The sequence below is a fragment of the Gopherus flavomarginatus genome, chromosome 25 (assembly GCF_025201925.1).
Source record: "Gopherus flavomarginatus isolate rGopFla2 chromosome 25, rGopFla2.mat.asm, whole genome shotgun sequence".
NCBI classification, from domain to species: domain Eukaryota; kingdom Metazoa; phylum Chordata; order Testudines; family Testudinidae; genus Gopherus; species Gopherus flavomarginatus.
In genome coordinates, this window is record NC_066641.1 from 7,906,112 (window position 1) to 7,924,013 (window position 17,902).

The window sequence follows — 17,902 nt, forward strand, 5'->3', positions numbered from 1 at the left end:
GTAAACTCAACAGCTCCTGCCTTATTGCGTCAAAGAAACAGCCCTCAGCATGTGCAACGCAGTAGCTACCAGCTTGTCTGCTGTTGCTTTTAAAAAAACAACAGCCACCGAACCCTCTGGCGCATGCTGAGTGAAATTTCTGCCTGGGCTGGGAAGTTTTGGCCTGTAGAAGAGGATGGAAATATAGCTGGTGACCACGCTAATTACCCAGACCAGTCTGTCTTCCTCACAGTGGAGAATTTCATGCTGGGATCTATCTTCTCTGTATGCTGCACTGCTCTAATAAAGGTGATGCTGGTTGCAAGCGGCAGCTAGCCAAGTCTGAGTGCTGTGTTGCTGTCCTGCTTGTGGCTGCGTTGGGTTAAAGGGCTGTCGTTCCGCGGGAGCTCAGTAAAAAGCCTCCACGCGGAGAGGCGTGTCCTCCAGCCTCAGGGAGGGCCAGCTGGCTGCGATGTGGTTTCGATCCTTTGTTTTCTTCCCTGCTCAGACCTTTGGTCCCAGGAGGACATGCTGACCCTGCTGGAGTGCATGAAGGGCAACCTGCCCTCCAACGATGGCAGCAAATTCAAAACCACCGAGTCCCATCTGGACTGGGACAAAGTGGCCTTCAAGGATTTCTCTGGCGAGATGTGCAAGATGAAGTGGATGGAGATCTCCACCGAGGTAACCTCCACGCGTTTAACGCGACGAGCTTGGGCTCTCTCCTGAAGCTCGGTGCTATGAGGCCGTGGCTTTGTGTAGTGCAGGGGAGTGAGTGGTCTGAGCAGGGCAATTCCCGTGTCCCCTTCCTCCCCTACCTAAACAGCCAAAGTCTGATTCCCCGGCCATAAGACCTGGGTTCTTCAGTCATCTGTGTTAACTTTCTCTCCCAGCTCTGGCTCAGCCAGTGGCAAGTCCCTTCCCCCACTCTTTGCCATATGCCCCTCTGCACAATGAGGGTGACACTGACCTGTCTCCCCCTGCTTGGAGGAGGTCTCAGACGGTGAGCCACAGCATTGCTCTTGAAGTGTCGAGTGTTGTAAGGTTTAGCCTCGAAGTGTCTGGTGCTGAACAGATCTCAAAGCTCCCTTCCCTCCCTCGGCTTGTGATCTGTTATCACCATGGTGCTGTTCGATCTGTCCTCGGGACTGATCCCTGCCTATTCTTGCAGGTGAGGAAATTCCGGACGCTGACGGAGCTGATCATGGATGCTGAGGAGCACGTAAAGAATCCTTACAAGGGCAAAAAGCTCAAGGTAGGTGATAGGGATGGGGCCAACAAATGGGGTCTCGTGTCCCACCCTGTCCAGGCTGGGGGACCTCAGCAGGGGGCAGCAGAATTGCCTTAACCATCATTGGGAGGAGTGGGAGTTGGCCTGCTAAACCCAGGATTCTGGGTTCAATCCTTGAGGAGGCTATTTAGGGATCTGGGGCAAAAATCTGCCTGGGGATTGGTCCTGCTTTGAGCAGGGGGTTGGACTAGATGATCTCCTGAGGTCCCTTCCAACCCTGATATTCTATGATTCAAAACACATCACACATCAAGTCTCCCGTTTGGGATATTCTCTGGCAGGGAAATAGACTAACTGATCTAATGGGCCATTCCAGGGCTAACTCAGTGGGGGACACTTTGCTTCATCCTGCCCAGTGACAACACTGACGTGCTTCCCAAGGCTACTAAGGATCAGTTAGCTAATGTTCGTAAAGCACGTTGGAGGTGGAAAGCTCTGGGTACTAGCCATGTATAGTGACCGTGTGAACTAGGAACAACAGGCCTGGGTCTGTTATTGATAACCTGTGTCATAAGCTCAGGGCCAGGGGGCCGCGAATTGGCTCTGGGAGGCAACGTGGTCTAGTGACTACAACACAAAATGGGAGTCAAGACTCTCGGCATGAGTCAAGCCACGTCTCCATTTTGTGCCTCAGTTTCTCTTTCCCCATCTTCAAAATGACACTAGTACCCTCCTCACAAGAGGGGCCTGGAGGCCTAATTACTGTGTGTAAATGGTTTTGGGGAGCCTAGGGGAGCCCCCTTTGTGGCCTTGATAAATCTGAAGGATTGTTATTTATCTGTCTTAGATGCTCGTATGGGTCCCATTACCATAGCACGGAGCACCTCACAGCCTGCTGTGTGTATATCCTCACAACCCCCGTGAGGCAGGGCAGTGCTGTTCTCCCCGCCCCGGTCACAGATGGGGAACTGAAGCACAGACAGGCTAAGTGACTTGCCTCAGGTCGCACAAGGAGTTTGTGGCAGAACCAGGTCTCCCAAGTCCCAGGCTGGGGCCCGAACCACTGGGCCATCCGTCTCCTTACAGGGACGTGGTGTGCGTAGGGATGTGTTTTTGTAATTGTCCTCTTTCCCTCAGAAACACCCCGATTTCCCCAAGAAACCCCTGACACCCTACTTCCGCTTCTTCATGGAGAAGCGAGCCAAATACGCCAAGCTGCACCCTGAAATGAGCAACCTGGATCTGACCAAAATCCTGTCCAAGAAATACAAGGAGCTCCCCGAAAAGAAAAAGGTACGTGGGGCTATAGAATGGGGGATTTGGGAGCTTCTCTCTCGCATGCACACGCACACCCCCCCAACTTAGGCTCTGATTCTGTGCTCCATGCAGCCAGGTCCCCAGGTAGGCAGTTGCGAAGGGGGGTGCTGGGCGGGCTCTGGAATCTGCCCACGCGGGATCAGGGTTCAGGTGGGCAACAAGTCCTTAGGACAGGGGGTGTTCAGGGAGGCAGTGCGATCTGATGGACAGAATACTGGACTGAGACACGGGAGCCGTGGGTTCTATTCCTGGCTCAGCCACTGGCCTGCTGGATGACCTTGGGCAAGTCACATCACTGCTCTGTGCCTCAGTTTCCCCCGTCTGTACAATGGGGATAACAACACTGACCTCCTTTGTTAAGCGCTTTGAGATCACTGAATGAAAAGCACTGTAAAAAGAGCTGGCTGGTATATATGTAAATTTTTGGGGCTCTTAAGACTCTCTCCACACACACACCCCTGCCACCCCTGCCCTTGCACTCTATTTGGGATCTGTTGGGGGATGGGGTGGGGTGTATGGCGGGAAGATGGGTGGTATCCAAGCTCCACCCGTAATTTTTCCGCTGAAATGGTCAGCAGCAAAACAGTTACAACGTTGATTAATCCTCTTCAGACTTCAGGGTCAGCTGCGCAGTGAAATAAATGTGTGCCCGGCACTCCTCAGCCAGAGCTCTGGGTCTAGGCTGCCCATCTGTGTCCTCAGTGACACTGCCCTGCTCTTGTCCCCTGGGGAAGGTTTTCCGTGCAATCAGAAGAGGTTAGGGACTGAGCTGTCGATGTGACAGTTTCAGCTCTTCACGTGAAATGTTCTATCCAGCCCCGGCTCAGTCCATCCCATGCCACGACCCAGCGACCGCCCACCCGGCTGGGTCAGACATTCCATCGGAGCAGCAGCTGCGTGAGCCGTTCGCGTAATGTGTAAGCCCTCGCCTGTCCCCAAAGAGGTCTCGGCGCTAAACCGTGTATCGACATGACGTGGGACAGCGATAAACATCCCTCCGACTACCTGGCGCCAGGGCCTTCTGGGCTGAAACCAGGCTGGTCTGCCTTGCGCTAGACACTGGCCAGGTTGGGATCTCTCTGTAGCTGCCTAGGGGATGAATGGGAATTGTGCCTCTAACCCCTTTAGGCAGCTTGGAAAATCTCAGCCCCTAGCTGCCGTTTCTGGACCCGATCCTGCAGGGAGCTGCGAGCCCTGAACGCCTATGGACCCCAGTGGAAGCCAGGGTGCTCAGCACCTTGCTGGGGTCAAACACTTCATCTTTAGGGCTGGCCGAGATGACTGGGCCGCAGCCTCCCAGCACATGGGACTCCCCTTCCTCTGCTGGGCAGCTGAACATAGGACTCTGCTGGCTCCCCTCCCCTGTTAATGCCCCGGCTCTTTTGTCCCTCCCAGACGAAATACATCCAGGACTTCCAGCGGGAGAAGCAGGAGTTTGAGCGGAACCTGGCAAGATTCAGGTAGGACACCCACCAGCCGCGTCTCCCGGGGCAATCTCTAGCTGTGTTTGTCCCGACTAATGGGAGATGATGAGCATGTACATGTAACACACACAGAGGGAGGAGCCCTTTGTCGGGGGAACAACGAGGAGGAACAGGGCGAGGGTGAACAAAGGGAAAGGAATCTGAATGGTTTCATTGACTCTCAAGCTAGGGGGACGCAGACTAAGGCCCGGGCTTTCTCTGACAAAGCCGCCCTAGAGTGCAAACATTGGGGAACCACCTGTGGATCCATCTCCCTCCAAGAGAACGGTGGGGACCAAGCTGATGAGGTCCTTAAATACATTAAAGGGATCCTACATTGGCTCCCCACTGCAGTATGGACACTATCTCTTCTAGCTCCAATTCCTGTGACCCCCTGACTCTCTTCTTGGGCCCTTCTCCTAAGCTGCTAGGGTCCTGATCCTCAAAGGCATTTAGGCTGCCAACTTCCATTCAAATCAATGGATGTGAGGACCCTAAATACCTCTGAGGTTGTTGGCCTCGGGGTGTAGCCGTCTTAGGTTCCGGGCCAACATGTTCCAGGGTGGAACCCAGTTGATCAGAGTGTTATGGTCTGTCTCCTCCTTTCGCTGCCTCTGATGTCACCCCCCCTCTTCTTGTCCCCGTTGCGTGAAGGGAAGACCACCCAGATCTTATTCAGAATGCCAAGAAGTCGGACATCCCTGAGAAACCCAAGACCCCACAGCAGCTGTGGTACAATCACGAGAAGAAAATCTACCTGAAAGTGCGCCCGGATGTGAGTTCCTTGTGGCTATGTGGCCTGTGTGTGTATATGTGTCTTTACACCATGGGAAGGAGGGGGAGAGAAGCCGGGGATGGGAGGGGGCCTGAAGGAAGAAGCACCAAGCAGAAGTCCTGTGCTCTCCGAATAGAGGTAAGGAAGAGGCGCCATGTGTCTAGGAGCAGACCCGGTGCCCGAGAGATAGGGCAGAGCTCTGATTTCGCTGTGGCTAGGGAAGGGACGCAGCGCTTAGGGGCCGGATGGTGCAGTGAGCAAACTCAGGATCGCAGTATTTCCCAGGGCTCAAAGAAGTGCCGAGCCCCATTGCACGACCCAAAGCAGTGAGATCCCCAGCGCAAAGGCGACTCCCCTCCCATGTCCCCGCGAGCTCAGCTCGCTGCCCCGCCATCCCAGGCGGGGCCCACATTTCACCCCTGTGCCCTCACCTCTGGCTTTGGGTTTTCAGGCCACCACGAAGGAGGTGAAGGACGCGTTGGGCAAGCAGTGGTCTCAACTCTCCGACAAAAAGAGGCTGAAATGGATTCATAAGGCCCTGGAACAGCGAAAGGAGTACGAGGTAGGGAACAGCCTCCAGTTCCCCTCCATCTTCTCCCCGGCCCGACGGGCGCCACCTCCCGGCCACCAGCCGAGGGGCGTTCCCAGAGCCGGCCAGCCCCTCTCTGTAATCAGTTTGAGGGGTTGCTGTTGAGGGATGCAGGCCCCTCTCCTTCCACTCATTGTGGGGCTAGCCCACAGCCCAGGTAGCTCAGAGCCTTCCACTGCAGAGCTTGGGATCCATTGCCTCTCGAAAGCGAGGGCAGGTGGGCAAGGCGTAGGGAGGTGACTGGCTTCTCTCCTTCTCCCCTCCCTGTGCTGGCGGGCGTCGACTCAGCCCCCTTAACCCGCTGGCTGCTTTGCCGTCCGCAGGAGATCATGCGGGATTACATCCAGAAGCACCCGGAGATGAACCTCGAGGAAGGCGTCACACGCTCCACCCTCACCAAGGCAGAACGCCAGCTCAAGGACAAGTTCGACGGGCGACCCACCAAGCCCCCTCCGTAAGTCCCTTGCAATTCGGGGGTGGGGCTGATGCTGCTTTTTCTTGGGGAAGGGGGAGATTTGGGGCTTTCCATTCCTTCCCCCATGTGGGTCCAGGGAAAGCAGGACTGGAAGAAGGCAATCTGGGGCCCTAGGCACACCCCTCCTGGCTTCGTACTCATGGCCCCACCCTCCGTGGCTTGGCCCCACTGGGCCCTTCCTCACTCCAGGACCTGGGTGTATCTGCCTGGGGGGACAGTTGGGCTCCCTGTGCTCTCCTCCTACCTGCAAAGCCCTCTGCTGGGTGGGCACTGGCAGGGTGCTCCAGGACGGTGAGTCCTGGAGTTAACACCCCATTGAGCTCCTCCTCTGAGCTGTCGTTCCAGGCTCTCTGCAGATTCAGGCTGATGTTGCCCTCGGATCACGGTTTTAAGTTTTTCTTCACAACCACGAGGACTAGCCTTACTTTTTTATTTATTTTTTTAAACGAGAGCTCAGCCTTGCTCTGTACTTAACATTTAGATCGACCTGAGTATCACTCAGGGATGTAGAAAAAAATCTAGCTGTAGCTGCAGCTAGGTGTACAAAAGAATTCTCCCGTCGACCTAGTTGCCACTGCTCGGGGAGGTGGATTAACTGCAGTGGATGGAAAATTAAGTAGGACGCGCCTGCGCTACAATGGCACAGCTGCGATGTAGCGCCTGTAGTGTAGACTTACCCTCGGATTCTGAGTAATCATGTGACTCCTGGACATGGGCCTGTATCTGGCCTTCAGTGGCACTGACTTCGCAGCATCCAGCCAGTCCCAAGTGGGTTGACACACTGGCTGCTCTAGATTTTGGAGGCCAGTATGGTTGGGATTATTGCTTCCCTTCTCTTTTGCTGCACCACTGAAATGCAGCCTCCTCTGGAGTTGAGCATGGCAACTGTTGAACAGTGCACAGCAATCCTGCAGGGTAGGCTGGGACAGGAGGTGAACCTGAGGAAGCAGGCTGGAATCCCCCAATTTGTTCCCCAGAAGGAGCACCGCTGGGGAATTTTCAGTGGCCACATGTGGGCAGGACCCTCATCTGAAACGGGGGTGAGTGGGGAAGGAGTGGCGACCCCTGGGCGCCTCACAGCCATTGTTGCTTCACAGGAATAGTTACTCTCTGTACTGTGCGGAACTGATGGCCAACATGAAGGACGTCCCCAGCACGGAGCGGATGGTGCTGTGCAGCCAGCAGTGGAAGCTGCTTTCCCAGAAGGAGAAGGACGCGTACCACAAAAAGTGTGATCAGGTGAGCAGGCCGGGGACCCATACGTCAGCGGGGCTGAGTTTGGGGAAGGGGAGGACAGCTAGAAACAGCCGGTTTCTGCAGCTGTATTGGCAGTTCGAGTGGCCGTGTTAAATCCCCGATCTGGGTTTGAGCCCCACCTGCCTTGTAGCGAGAGAAACGAGCACCAGGAGAGAAGCCGGATGCTTGGGTTCTGCCCATAACGCTGGGCAAGTCACGTGCCCTCTCCAAGCCTCAGATTAAGCAAGGGGTGATTAGAGGTTGTGAAGTGCTTAGAGATCCTCCAGCGGGGAGATGGGATTAGAAGCCCTGAGCACGGGCTGAGGGAATCGGCTCTCTCGCTGCGCGGCGCTGGCTGTGACACCAAGGCACAGATCCCCTGTGGTTTTGCTGGGTGTTCGATTGGTGCGTGGGGATGGAGGTGACATCTCTTAGTAACCGTCTCTGTCTCTCCCCCCCTCCTGCTTTTTCCAACAGAGGAAGAAAGATTACGAAATCGAACTCTTTCGCTTCCTGGAGGTGGGTGTGCCTGGGACGCGGCGGGTGGCCCAGCTCATTCCGTGAGGGGGCCCCGGCCAGCTTTCCCTTGGCATTTCATTACATGGCTCGTCTGTTTTGTTTTGCATGGGCAACTAATCATGTTGCACAATTGGGGTGGGGTGGGGGGGAACGCTTTGTGTGTGCGAGGGCCTGTCTTTCTCTGCAGCATGGGCTAAAGAGGCAGGCACGGCATGGTGGTATTCCAGTGTTCCCCAGGTGCAGCTCCAGCTGTCTTCTTTCGCTGGGGCGGATGTAAATCAGAAGTCTGTTCCTTTATATGTTGGGTCTTATCTCACCCCCTATCACTGCAGTATCCCAGCCCCTTCTAGTTATGCATGAAGCAACTTGATTAACAGTTGTCAGGTGTGGTTCAATCCTGGGGGAGGACGGTGTGGGCAGTGGAGGGTTTTGTTCTGGTGGATGTCCAGGCTGCTAGGGATGGCTGTTCATTCCCCAGTCTCTTACCAGCTCCGGAGAAAGCCCCGGCTCCTGCATGGAGGAGCTTTAGCAGAGTGAGAGGAGCTGCTCCAATGTAAATGGATGTGAGCAGACAGAGAATCCAGGGGTGGGTGGGTGTGGTCCTCTCCCCCTTCCGGCCCCCCACCATGTTTCCACCATCTTCACAGCATGTGGGGATTTGGCCTTTGTTCAGCTGGTGGGGGAGGGCAGGGCAGGGCCTGGCCTTGTTTTGACCCGGGTGCTGCTTTTTCCAAAACGTCTGGGAGCTGCTAGCCCCTGTGTTGTGTCTGGATGGGCACCATGATTTTGTTTGCAAAAACCAAGGGTGGAAAACCCAACAGGGGCTCTGTTTCCTCACCCACTTCCCCCAGGATAAAGCTTCCTCTCTCTGGGGGAGGAGAGAAGGTCCCGCTTTGTCTGAGTAGGTGGGACAGGGACTGCCTCAGGTTGGAGCTGGTATCTGTCCGTGCTGTGGGAGAGCCCAGCACCCCGAAGTGCTGTTCTGAGCTGTCTCAGGATGGGTCCATTTTGTTACATGGTGTTTTAACCAATCTCTGGGCACGTTCGCTGGTTTAAAACCCAGTGCTCTAGGAAGGTGCCAAAGCATTTGGAGAATGGTACCTAGAGCACCAAACATTTCAGGTGGGGGTGTCCTTTTCCCCTCTATCCCTGAAGTCATAAAAGAGAAGCGTTGTCTAGTGGCTAAATCACAGGCCCAGGAGTCAGGACTCTTGGGATCTATTTGTGTCTATGCCACAGATTCGCTGGGTGTCCTTTGGCAAGTCACTTCCTCTCTGTACCTCTGTTTCCCCAGCTCTGAAATGGGCATATACATTTTACTGTGAGGAATTGGTTAGTGCCTATGTGCACCACTGCCCTCTAGTGGATATGACTGGAAATCCCACATTGTGTCATAGGCCCAGTACCGCTAATGGAGATTCTCTAGTAGGCAGATTCTGGAGCAGGAGAATCTGAGGCCCATGTGGTTTGAAATCCTCAAAGGCATTAGTGAGACTAAAGCAGCAGCATTGTTATCATTCCATTCCCTTTTGGTTGGATTGTTCCTCCTTTGAAAACTCGCCCGTGCCTCTTTGGTGCTCTCTGACCCACCTGCCTTTGCTTGCCACGCAGAGCCTGCCCGAGGAGGAACAACAGAGGGTGCTGGGGGAAGAGAAGATGCTGGGAGCGAACAAGAAAGGTGCCAGCAGCCCAGCTTCCAAAAAATCATCGCCAGACACTGGCAAGGTGAGGGGCTGGCTTCGGTGCAGGCAGGCTGCAGTGCAGGGGGTGCGTGTGCGTGTCGTGAGAATAGAGGGACAGAGCCAGTTACTTCTAAACCAGCTTCAAGACTTCTGGATGGTAACTGCTGAGCCAGCAGGGAAAAATTAAACCAATAAACTAAAGAACATAAAGAAATTCAGATTTTTTTTTTTTTGACTATTGGAAGCTGCTGCGGGATTTTTTGTACCCCCCCCCTTTTTTTTTTTTTTTTCATATTTTATATAATTTTTTAACTCAACCCCACACCAAGACCCTTTGTGCTCTTCAACAGGCAGGTTCTGAGAAACCCAAACGGCCCATTTCTGCTATGTTTATCTTCTCGGAGGAGAAGCGAAAGCAGCTGCAGGAAGAGCGACCTGAACTTTCCGAGAGCGAACTGACCCGGCTGCTGGCGCGGATGTGGAACGACCTTTCAGAGAAGAAGAAGGTTGTTAAATCAATGACACGCTCGTTAGACGCCTTGTTTTACCAACCGGCACCTCTAGCTAATTCGCCTCTCTCGAGAGCCCCAGAGGATGCCGGTAGCATCCATCCCCTCTAGGGGACGCCAGCAGTTCAGGCCCTGGTCACTCCCTGCCTGGCTGTCTGCTGTTGTGATTTTCTCCACCGTGTCAATCAAGGCTCCAGCGGGTGGCACAAATGAATGGGTCCTGGCGGCTTCCCCCCTTCTCAGCAGTGGGGTCCTCGCATCTCTCGGGAGCACCTTTGATTCCATGCAGCCCGGGACCCGCTGTGTGGAATGAGACACCAGAACTAAACAAGCAGCTCAAAGAGATGAGAACTTGCCGGGATTAAACCCGGAGAGGTCTTGAGCCTGGATTTAAAAGCCTGGCAGGGGGGGAGGCGGGGGGAGTGGAGTGGTGGTCCATCCAGCCCCAGGGGGGTTAGCTCACAGCCGAGGGTGTGTGTGTCGGAAGTTACACTTTGGCTGGAAGGTTTTTGTGTGTGTGTGTGGGGGGGGGGAGGGGAGGGTAGAGGTTATTGAGCGTGGGCTTGATTTTCTCTGTGCCAGAGGTGGCCAAACTGGGGCCTGCCCCCTAGGTGGGCGCAGAGAAACATTGAGGCAGGGCAGAGCTGGGGGGAGGGAGCGACACCCAGCTTTGCTCCTGGTCCCGGCTGCTGACCCCGGCTTCCAGGCCGTGCCGGGGCCCCAGCTGGCAGTCCCAAGCCCGCCCCCAGCCTCGGCCCCCTTACTCCTCTCTGTCCCGTCCGCCCCCCCCCCCCCCCCCCCCCCCAGCCACGGCTCCATTCCTGGCCCTAGCTCCAGGGGGATGGTTGACAGGTCAAAAGTTTGGAGACTGCTGCTCTATGCAGATTGGGGAAGGTGTGTGGACATGTGCCTTGCAGGCGTGTGTTCTGGCACCTGGCACAGCGATGGGGAAAGGAGAAAAGGGGCAGTTACCTACTGACCTGCGTGACACCCCTTCCCCTCACCCCCTATGCTGAAAACACCCTCCCCTGCCAGTTCCAACCAGGCTGCTGCTCGAACAGCGCTAGGAACTGATGGAGCTGGAGTGCAAGCCCCCCCCCCCCCCCCGGCAGCCCCCCACAGATCTAATAGCCCAGACACTGCTCCCCCTTTTGTCTCAGTGAGGGGGGGATGGGAGTACATGGGGGTCCAGCTCACAGGCACCCAGGTTATTTCATAGCTAGGATGGCAGGGGGAGGGGCAGGCATTTGCCAAGGCCAGGGGACTGTGTTGGAGAGACTTGGGCCTTAAACACCACCCTTCTGTGTGTCTGCCCAGGCCAAGTACAAAGCCCGAGAGGCGACCCTGAAGGCGCAGTCAGAGAGGAAGCACAGCTCCGACAAGGAGGAGCGCGCCAAGCTGCCCGAGTCCCCCAAGACGGCCGAGGAGATCTGGCAGCAGAGCGTCATCGGAGACTACCTGGCTCGCTTCAAGGTGAGGCGCTTGGGGGGCGAGGGGGGATTAGAGAGAGAGCAGACAGGGGCACCCCCACCCTCCACACACCCCTGCTGGAGAAGGAACAGGACATTTCCTGATTGCAGGCTCTGTCTCGGGGCAGCCTGCTAGATCTGACCCCTCTGGGATGGGCCTGGACTGGGCATAGGTTTAGCTGCGGCAATTCGTAACAGGGTTGGGTACTCCGGGATGCTCGGTAGCAAAGGAGATGGCGATGGGAGGTTGTATGGAGGAGAACCGGCCCTGTGCTGCATTGTATAGCCCCTAGAAATATCAGTCCCCTGGTCTCGCCGGGAGAGGGAGGCGTAAATATCGCCATGTTGTGGGGTAGGGGGAAGGAAGCGACTTGCCCGTGTTCGGTGACAGACTCGAGCATAGTCCGGTGCATAACCTGAGCGTTGCCGGGTCTCGCTGTGCCGCAGAACGACCGGGGGAAGGCGTTGAAGGCCATGGAGGCCACTTGGAACAACATGGAGAAGAAGGAGAAGCTGATGTGGATAAAGAAGGCGGCGGAGGATCAGAAGCGCTACGAGGTTCGTCCCTGCGCTCCCCGGGGTCAGGGAATCTGTTCTGCGGCCAGGGCCGGGGGGTTCCTCTGAGACTGTTACTCCACCTCTGATACTCTGCATCCCTGACTCCTGTATCTCGGGCAGGGGGTTTCCCCAGTGGCTGGATCTACCCACCGCCTTGTTGCCTGAAGTTTTCATCTTGGAGAGTGGGTGGGGGAGAGGCATATGCTGAGCCAGCGATTGGCCTCACCTCATCCGTCTCTATTCCCCCCTCCAGAGAGAGCTGAGTGAGATGCGGGCCCCTCCATGCTCTGCAAACTCTTCAAAGAAGATGAAATTCCAGGGAGAGCCGAAGAAACCCCCCATGTGAGTATCGATCCCTCCGGAGGAGTGTGGGGGGCATCTTGCTTCCACACAATGTGGAAAACAAGCCAGTTGTCTCGCCACTGAATGAGAGACCAGTCCAGGGGGGCAAAGCTGGGGCTCAGGCAGCTGGAAGGGGACTGAACTCGACCCTGCCAGGGACTCATAGCTCATTGTGTAGCAAAGTCAAGTGCCAGGTAACTGAGAGGGAAGTGTAGTCTAATAGTTAGAGCAGGGTAGGGCAGGGAGTCCTGGGATCTATTCCTGGATCTCAGGGGAGAAAGTGGGCTCATGGCTAGCGCAGCAGAACAGGAGTTGGGACGCCTGGGTCCTAGTCCCACCTTTGGGAGTGGGTAGATTCTGGGGATGAGAGCAGAAGCACAGGACTCCTGGGTTCCATTCCTGGCTTGGGTGTGGGGTGGGGTCTGGTGGTTGGAGAAGAGGGACAAGGGGTCAGGATCTTTGGGTTCTGTTCCTGGCTCTAGGAGGGGACTGGGGTCCAGTGATCAGAGAGGACGGATCGGGGTTCAGGACTCTTGGGTTCTGTTCCTGGCTCAGATGTAGCATGGGGATCAGGGTCTGGTGGTTGGAAGAGAGGGACAGGGGGTCAGAATCTCTGGGTTCTGTTTCTGGCTCGGGTGGGGAGCAGGGTCTGGTGGTCAGAGGAGAGGGATGGGGGGGTCAGGATCCTCGGGTTCTGTTTCTGGCTCTGGGAGATGCGTGGGGGGTCTAGTGATCAGAGTAAAAAGATGGGGGGTCAGGACTCTGGGCGTGGTCCTCTTGCTGCCTGGCTGCTCCTAGCTGTGCTTGGGATGGGCCCTCACTGGGTGGGGGGCTGGCCGCTCTCTGACCCCGCTCTCCCTCTCCCCAGGAACGGTTACCAGAAGTTCTCCCAGGAGCTGCTGTCGAACGGTGAGCTCAACCACCTGCCGCTGAAGGAGCGGATGGTGGAGATCGGCAGTCGCTGGCAGCGCATCTCCCCAAGCCAGAAGGACTATTACAAGAAGATGGCTGAGGAGCAGCAGAAGCAGTACAAGATGCTCCTGGAAATCTGGCTCAAGGTGAGCGGCTGGGCGGGGGGCAGAACTGCTCTGACTCCACGCATGGTTTCCTGTCCCCACCCCCGCCCCTGGGATGTCCAGTCCTCATGCGTTTTCGGGGTACGTGGCCTTTGAGGTACCCCATCCCTGTTGTTCCCCACTGACCCTTCCCCCTCTCCGTTCCCAAGTGTCTTGGGTCTTTCTTCACCCCTCACCACTGGGAAATGAGGCTTCAAGTGTCCTTGATTTAGCTTCTCTCTCTACATTGCGCACCCAGACCATCCCCCCAATATTCATGCCATAGGGCGCATGTCTGTGGCTATGACAGATGCTGTCCCTGGGGTCAAGGTCACTTCCCCTCTCCTAGCACGGGAGCCCGAGAGAGATTTCAGAGTGGCCGTGGCTGCAGATCCAGCTGTAACTCTGTTCCCCCAACTCCCTGTCATGCTTTCCAAGCAGAGGCGGCTAAGGAAATTCCCTCTCTGGACAGAGGGGCAGTGCTCTTGCACTCCCAATGGCACAGGGGTCTTTGCTTTCCACCCACATCCCTTTTCCGGCACAACTCCCCTTCCTGGAGCTGGGAACGCTCCCGCAGTCATGTAGCTCCATCCCCCTCGCCTTCCTCCGGGTGGTTATTTTAGCCTCCTGTCTCTGCAGAGCCTGTCACCGCAGGAGCGAGCTGCCTACAAAGAGCACACCTCAAATGTGAGTATCCCCTGCGAAGGGGGGCGGGGGGGGGGGCTGAGCTGTCCTGGATGATGGTTTAAAAAGCCTTAGTTTGAGGGAACAAAGTCCATAATTGGTTATGTTCCATTAGCACCATGAGGCCTGAGCCCTGCTAGGGGCTGTCCATATGCCTCATAAGGGAGACTCCTGGCCCACCGATCTTCCAGTCTAAATAGACACAGGGAACCAAGGGTGGGAGAGGAAACCGAGCTCACAGAAGGGGAAGCTGCTGGGCCCAAGGTTAGCTAGCAGGGCAGGGTCAGAGCTGGGAATAGAATATAAAGGCTGTCCCCCACCCAAGGCCTTTCTGTGGGTGTGGGTGAAGGTCATGGACTCTTTAATCTCCGACCTCTTGGGAGGGACTGAGGAGCCTCCAGAGTTGGCCCTTTGACTTTTCCTCTTCCCCTCCCTCTGCCACAGAAGCGCAAGAGCATGGGGAAGGTGAGGGGACCGAACCCCAAAATGAAGCCCGCCATGCAAATCAAATTGGTAAGTGCCCTTTTCTTCCCTCTTCCCCCCATTGGGCCAGTAGCATGACTCCTCCCTGGGCCCTGGCAACTTCCTGGGGTGTTTCTGCCACCTGGAGAAGCAGCTCTCCAGTGGGACGGGCTGCGAAGAGGGCTGCTTGGAGAACAAGAGCAAAAAACGAAACATTTTTAGAAATGCCACCATGGTGCTGTCTGGGAATTGCAGTTCTGGGGTGTCTTACTCCCTGGTAGGACTACATCTCCCATGATGCACCGTGGTACTCTTCTGCGGGGAGCCCATGCATCATGGGAGATGTAGTCCAGCTGGGGAGCCGAGCCTGGAGTGGCGAATGGTAACACGTGGCACCCAAACTACGGATCCCATGAGGCACTGGGTAATCCGTGGGTGTCCTGAGTTTATTGCACTGAGGGCCCTAACCCATTAGCCGAAGGCTCTGCTTTTCTGTGGCCTGGGACTCTGCCATTGTGGGGATTCCAGGGAGGGGTGGGGGCCATGAGGCCTGGCCACATCCGCCCACCACATCTGTCTGACCCCCAGGAGTCCGAGGAGGAGGATGACGAGGAGGAGGAGGAGGAAGAGGATGACGATGATGATGATGATGATGATGATGACAATGGGGACTCGTCCGAGGAAGGCGGGGACTCATCGGAGTCGAGCAGCGAGGAGGAGAGCGAGGATGGGGATGAGGTGAGGCTGCCTGAGGCACGCTGCGGGATGCTGCGTTTGTGCCGTGCCGCTCACTTGACACGCACACACACATACACCCCCGCTGCCACTCCGGTTTGCTCCCCAGCCAGTGCATTGACATAGCTGCGCTGAGGTCAGAAGAGCTGCACCCTTTCCAATGGCTGGGTATCTGGCCTTGGGTTTGACCTGCATCCACAGCGTGGGGAGCTGCACCCCAAGGACACAGAGTTTGGGGCAAGCCTAGGGGCCAAGGCTATGGCCGTTGCTTCCCATCGCCCCGACCCACAGCACATTCCATGCCGTGTTCTCTCCCTAGATAACCATTTACAATGTGTTAACTTTGTCTTCTGCTGAAGATATCTGGCCTGATTCTGATCTCTGTCCCGCTGATGTAAACATGGAGTAAGTGAATGGAGTTACTCTGGATTTACACCTGCGGCCGTGAAGTCAGAATCTGGTCAATGGTGCCAGGGCTGGGTTTGGATCGCAGGGGTCCGTGCTGCCTGTCCCCAATTCTTAACCACACTCCCTCCTGCCATTTGAGAGCTCAAGAGATCTAGTGTCCAGCGGCGGCAAAACTGAATCTTGCAGCATGGCTTTTCCAGTCCCCACTTCCAAATAATAGACAGCCTGCTTGCCGTGAAATCTTATTTATTCTTTCGACTTCATGGGCCAGGTTTCAGTCAAACCCGCTTGTAATGGGTGACCCGCGGCAGGACAGCATACCAGTGCTGCAAACGGCCATCCTTCCTCCTGCTGTGCCACCCGCTCCCGCAGGCTGAGCGGGGCAAGGCTGCTGGGATGCAAGCCGTGGCGTGATGGACCTACGGGCCGCTGTGCTGCCTTCTTTTGGGTGGGACTCTATGCAACAGCGGTCCCATCTGTGTGCGGCGCTGGCGTGGGAAACCCGTGTGCGGTGGAGTTCGGCCACAAGGCGCCATCCCAGGGCCTGTCTCCCCAGCACAGACAGACCTGCAATTCCCCAGCCACCCCTCACCCCAGACTCTTAACCTTTTCTTTGCCTTTCATCCCAGAATGAGGACGATGACGAAGAGGACGATGACGAAGAGGAAGATGACAATGACTCTGAGGGCAGCAGCAGCTCCTCCTCTTCCTCGGGCGATTCCTCCGACTCGGACTCCAACTGAAACACCCACAACTCCACCTTCTTGCCGGACTTTCAGTAATTCCCCACCCCACCCCGACCAGTAATATCCCGGCTGGAGATCTAAGTTGATGGTTGCAGGGAGGGGGATGGGAAAATCACTGTGGCTAATTTTTTTCCCCCTCCCTCTTAAAGAATTTCACACTAATGGGGTGGGGTGGGGGCAGCTGATGAAAAGCTTTGTTTTAGGGGGGAAAGAAGGGGATATTCTGTGTTGTTTTTCCCTATAGAGTTTGCTTTCGATTCTTTATTTTATTTTTGTTTTTTGGAGAGGGAGGGGGATTTTTACCCCTCAGAGCCCCCCAGCTGCCCCTGCCTTCCCCTTCAACTTCCAGCTACCCCCTCCAGACTTTATACAAAACCCTCGCCAAAAATCCTTTTTAAAACAACAACAAAACAGTGACAAAAATGTAGTGGCAAGAGGCACAGAGCGTTGTTCCGGCGGTGCGCGGGCTGAGCGGCTCAGGACTCGGCCGTCGGGACGATCTCCCCCTTTGCCTCTCCAGCCGGAGGAGGGGACAGTCTTGTATAGTCTGAATCTGCACCCGGAGCTCCTGGAGAGCAAGTCCCATTGCACTTAAGCGCTCCTGGAATGAACTTACCCTGCAGCATTTCCCTCGGGACGGGGGAGAATTTTTGTGTGTGTGTGTGTTTGGGGTTGGGTGGGGTGGGGGGAGTTTAAAGAGCTGTTGCCCAGTTTCAGGGGCGGGAAGGGCTGGCATTGGGTGGGGGAGTTAGGGGGCTGTTACAGAGCATACCGTTGGGAGCTGATCATTGCATCACCCAAAGGAAACATGGTTGATCCGTCGTATTCAACCGGCATTTGAGCAAAGATGGTGGCAGGCGGATCCCAGATTTGAATATTTGTTTTGTTTTGTTTTTTTACAATGAAGTGACCAATTATTGTACTGGAACGGGGCATTTGTCAACTGGGAGGGGGCAGGCACGGGCGCAGGGTTCGGCTGCAAGGAGAGATCATCTGTGTTGGTGGTTGTCGTGTTTGTTGTATTATTTTTTTTTCTTTTATAAAGCGAGAAAGATCCATCTTTTTATAATCAAAATCTCTGTCTCTGGCTAGCTGCACAGCTTGGCTTCACCTCCCCACTCCCCTACATGTGCGGCATCAATGTCGGGTCGGTGTGCAGATTGTTTTCGGAGGGGGGGGGAGGTGGGCACGATTGGCACAAACTTCCCAGCGGGCATCAGCCTTGCCTAGAGAAGCGTGTGTCTGCAATAGGGGCGGGACGGTGCTTGCCAGAGGAACCCAGCTGTGCCATCCCGTTCCAAAGCCAGGCTGCCACATTGGTTATGATAGAGGTGGGGCCACGCCCACCAATCTCACACCTCCGGGGCCCATCTGCCTAATCTGTTCAACTACAGTTTTGCTACCAGCTCTGATGATACTGCTCAGATTTTTATTATTTTTTTTTTAAGGAACATTGGGGAAGCTTGATCCAAAAAAACCTATCCGTAGACCCAAGCAGCTAAGATCTGAGCTCCCAGGAAGCTGCTGCTTCTAGGACAGGATTCTCAGCTACGCATATATCTAGATTAGTATATAACAGGCTATATATTAATATATAGACTGGTATCAATATCACTTTTCAGGTGGAGAGCTGTGACTAGCGTTTCATCCCTGTTCGTGGGAGGTTTT

At 55.5% G+C, this 17,902-nt stretch overlaps 1 protein-coding gene across 8 annotated transcripts in view; it reads left to right on the plus strand.

Moving 5' to 3' along the window:
• Positions 1 to 17,292, plus strand: part of UBTF (upstream binding transcription factor) — a 28,189-nt gene extending 10,897 nt beyond the window's left edge. For 5 of the 8 annotated variants that reach the window (XM_050934698.1, XM_050934697.1, XM_050934696.1 and 2 more), the window contains 19 exons: positions 488 to 663; positions 1,151 to 1,234; positions 2,348 to 2,503; positions 3,923 to 3,987; positions 4,645 to 4,765; positions 5,217 to 5,327; positions 5,678 to 5,808; positions 6,927 to 7,068; positions 7,543 to 7,584; positions 9,196 to 9,309; positions 9,617 to 9,772; positions 11,093 to 11,248; positions 11,692 to 11,802; positions 12,056 to 12,144; positions 13,013 to 13,202; positions 13,839 to 13,886; positions 14,328 to 14,396; positions 14,934 to 15,083; positions 16,118 to 17,292. In XM_050934698.1, coding sequence (XP_050790655.1) covers positions 488 to 663; positions 1,151 to 1,234; positions 2,348 to 2,503; positions 3,923 to 3,987; positions 4,645 to 4,765; positions 5,217 to 5,327; positions 5,678 to 5,808; positions 6,927 to 7,068; positions 7,543 to 7,584; positions 9,196 to 9,309; positions 9,617 to 9,772; positions 11,093 to 11,248; positions 11,692 to 11,802; positions 12,056 to 12,144; positions 13,013 to 13,202; positions 13,839 to 13,886; positions 14,328 to 14,396; positions 14,934 to 15,083; positions 16,118 to 16,231 — 2,225 coding nt within the window. In that variant the 3' untranslated portion in view covers positions 16,232 to 17,292. The remainder of the gene's footprint in view (positions 1 to 487; positions 664 to 1,150; positions 1,235 to 2,347; positions 2,504 to 3,922; positions 3,988 to 4,644; positions 4,766 to 5,216; positions 5,328 to 5,677; positions 5,809 to 6,926; positions 7,069 to 7,542; positions 7,585 to 9,195; positions 9,310 to 9,616; positions 9,773 to 11,092; positions 11,249 to 11,691; positions 11,803 to 12,055; positions 12,145 to 13,012; positions 13,203 to 13,838; positions 13,887 to 14,327; positions 14,397 to 14,933; positions 15,084 to 16,117) is intronic. The other 3 variants (XM_050934701.1, XM_050934702.1, XM_050934703.1) reach the window with 3 other exon arrangements.
• The last annotated feature ends 610 nt before the right edge of the window (positions 17,293 to 17,902 follow it).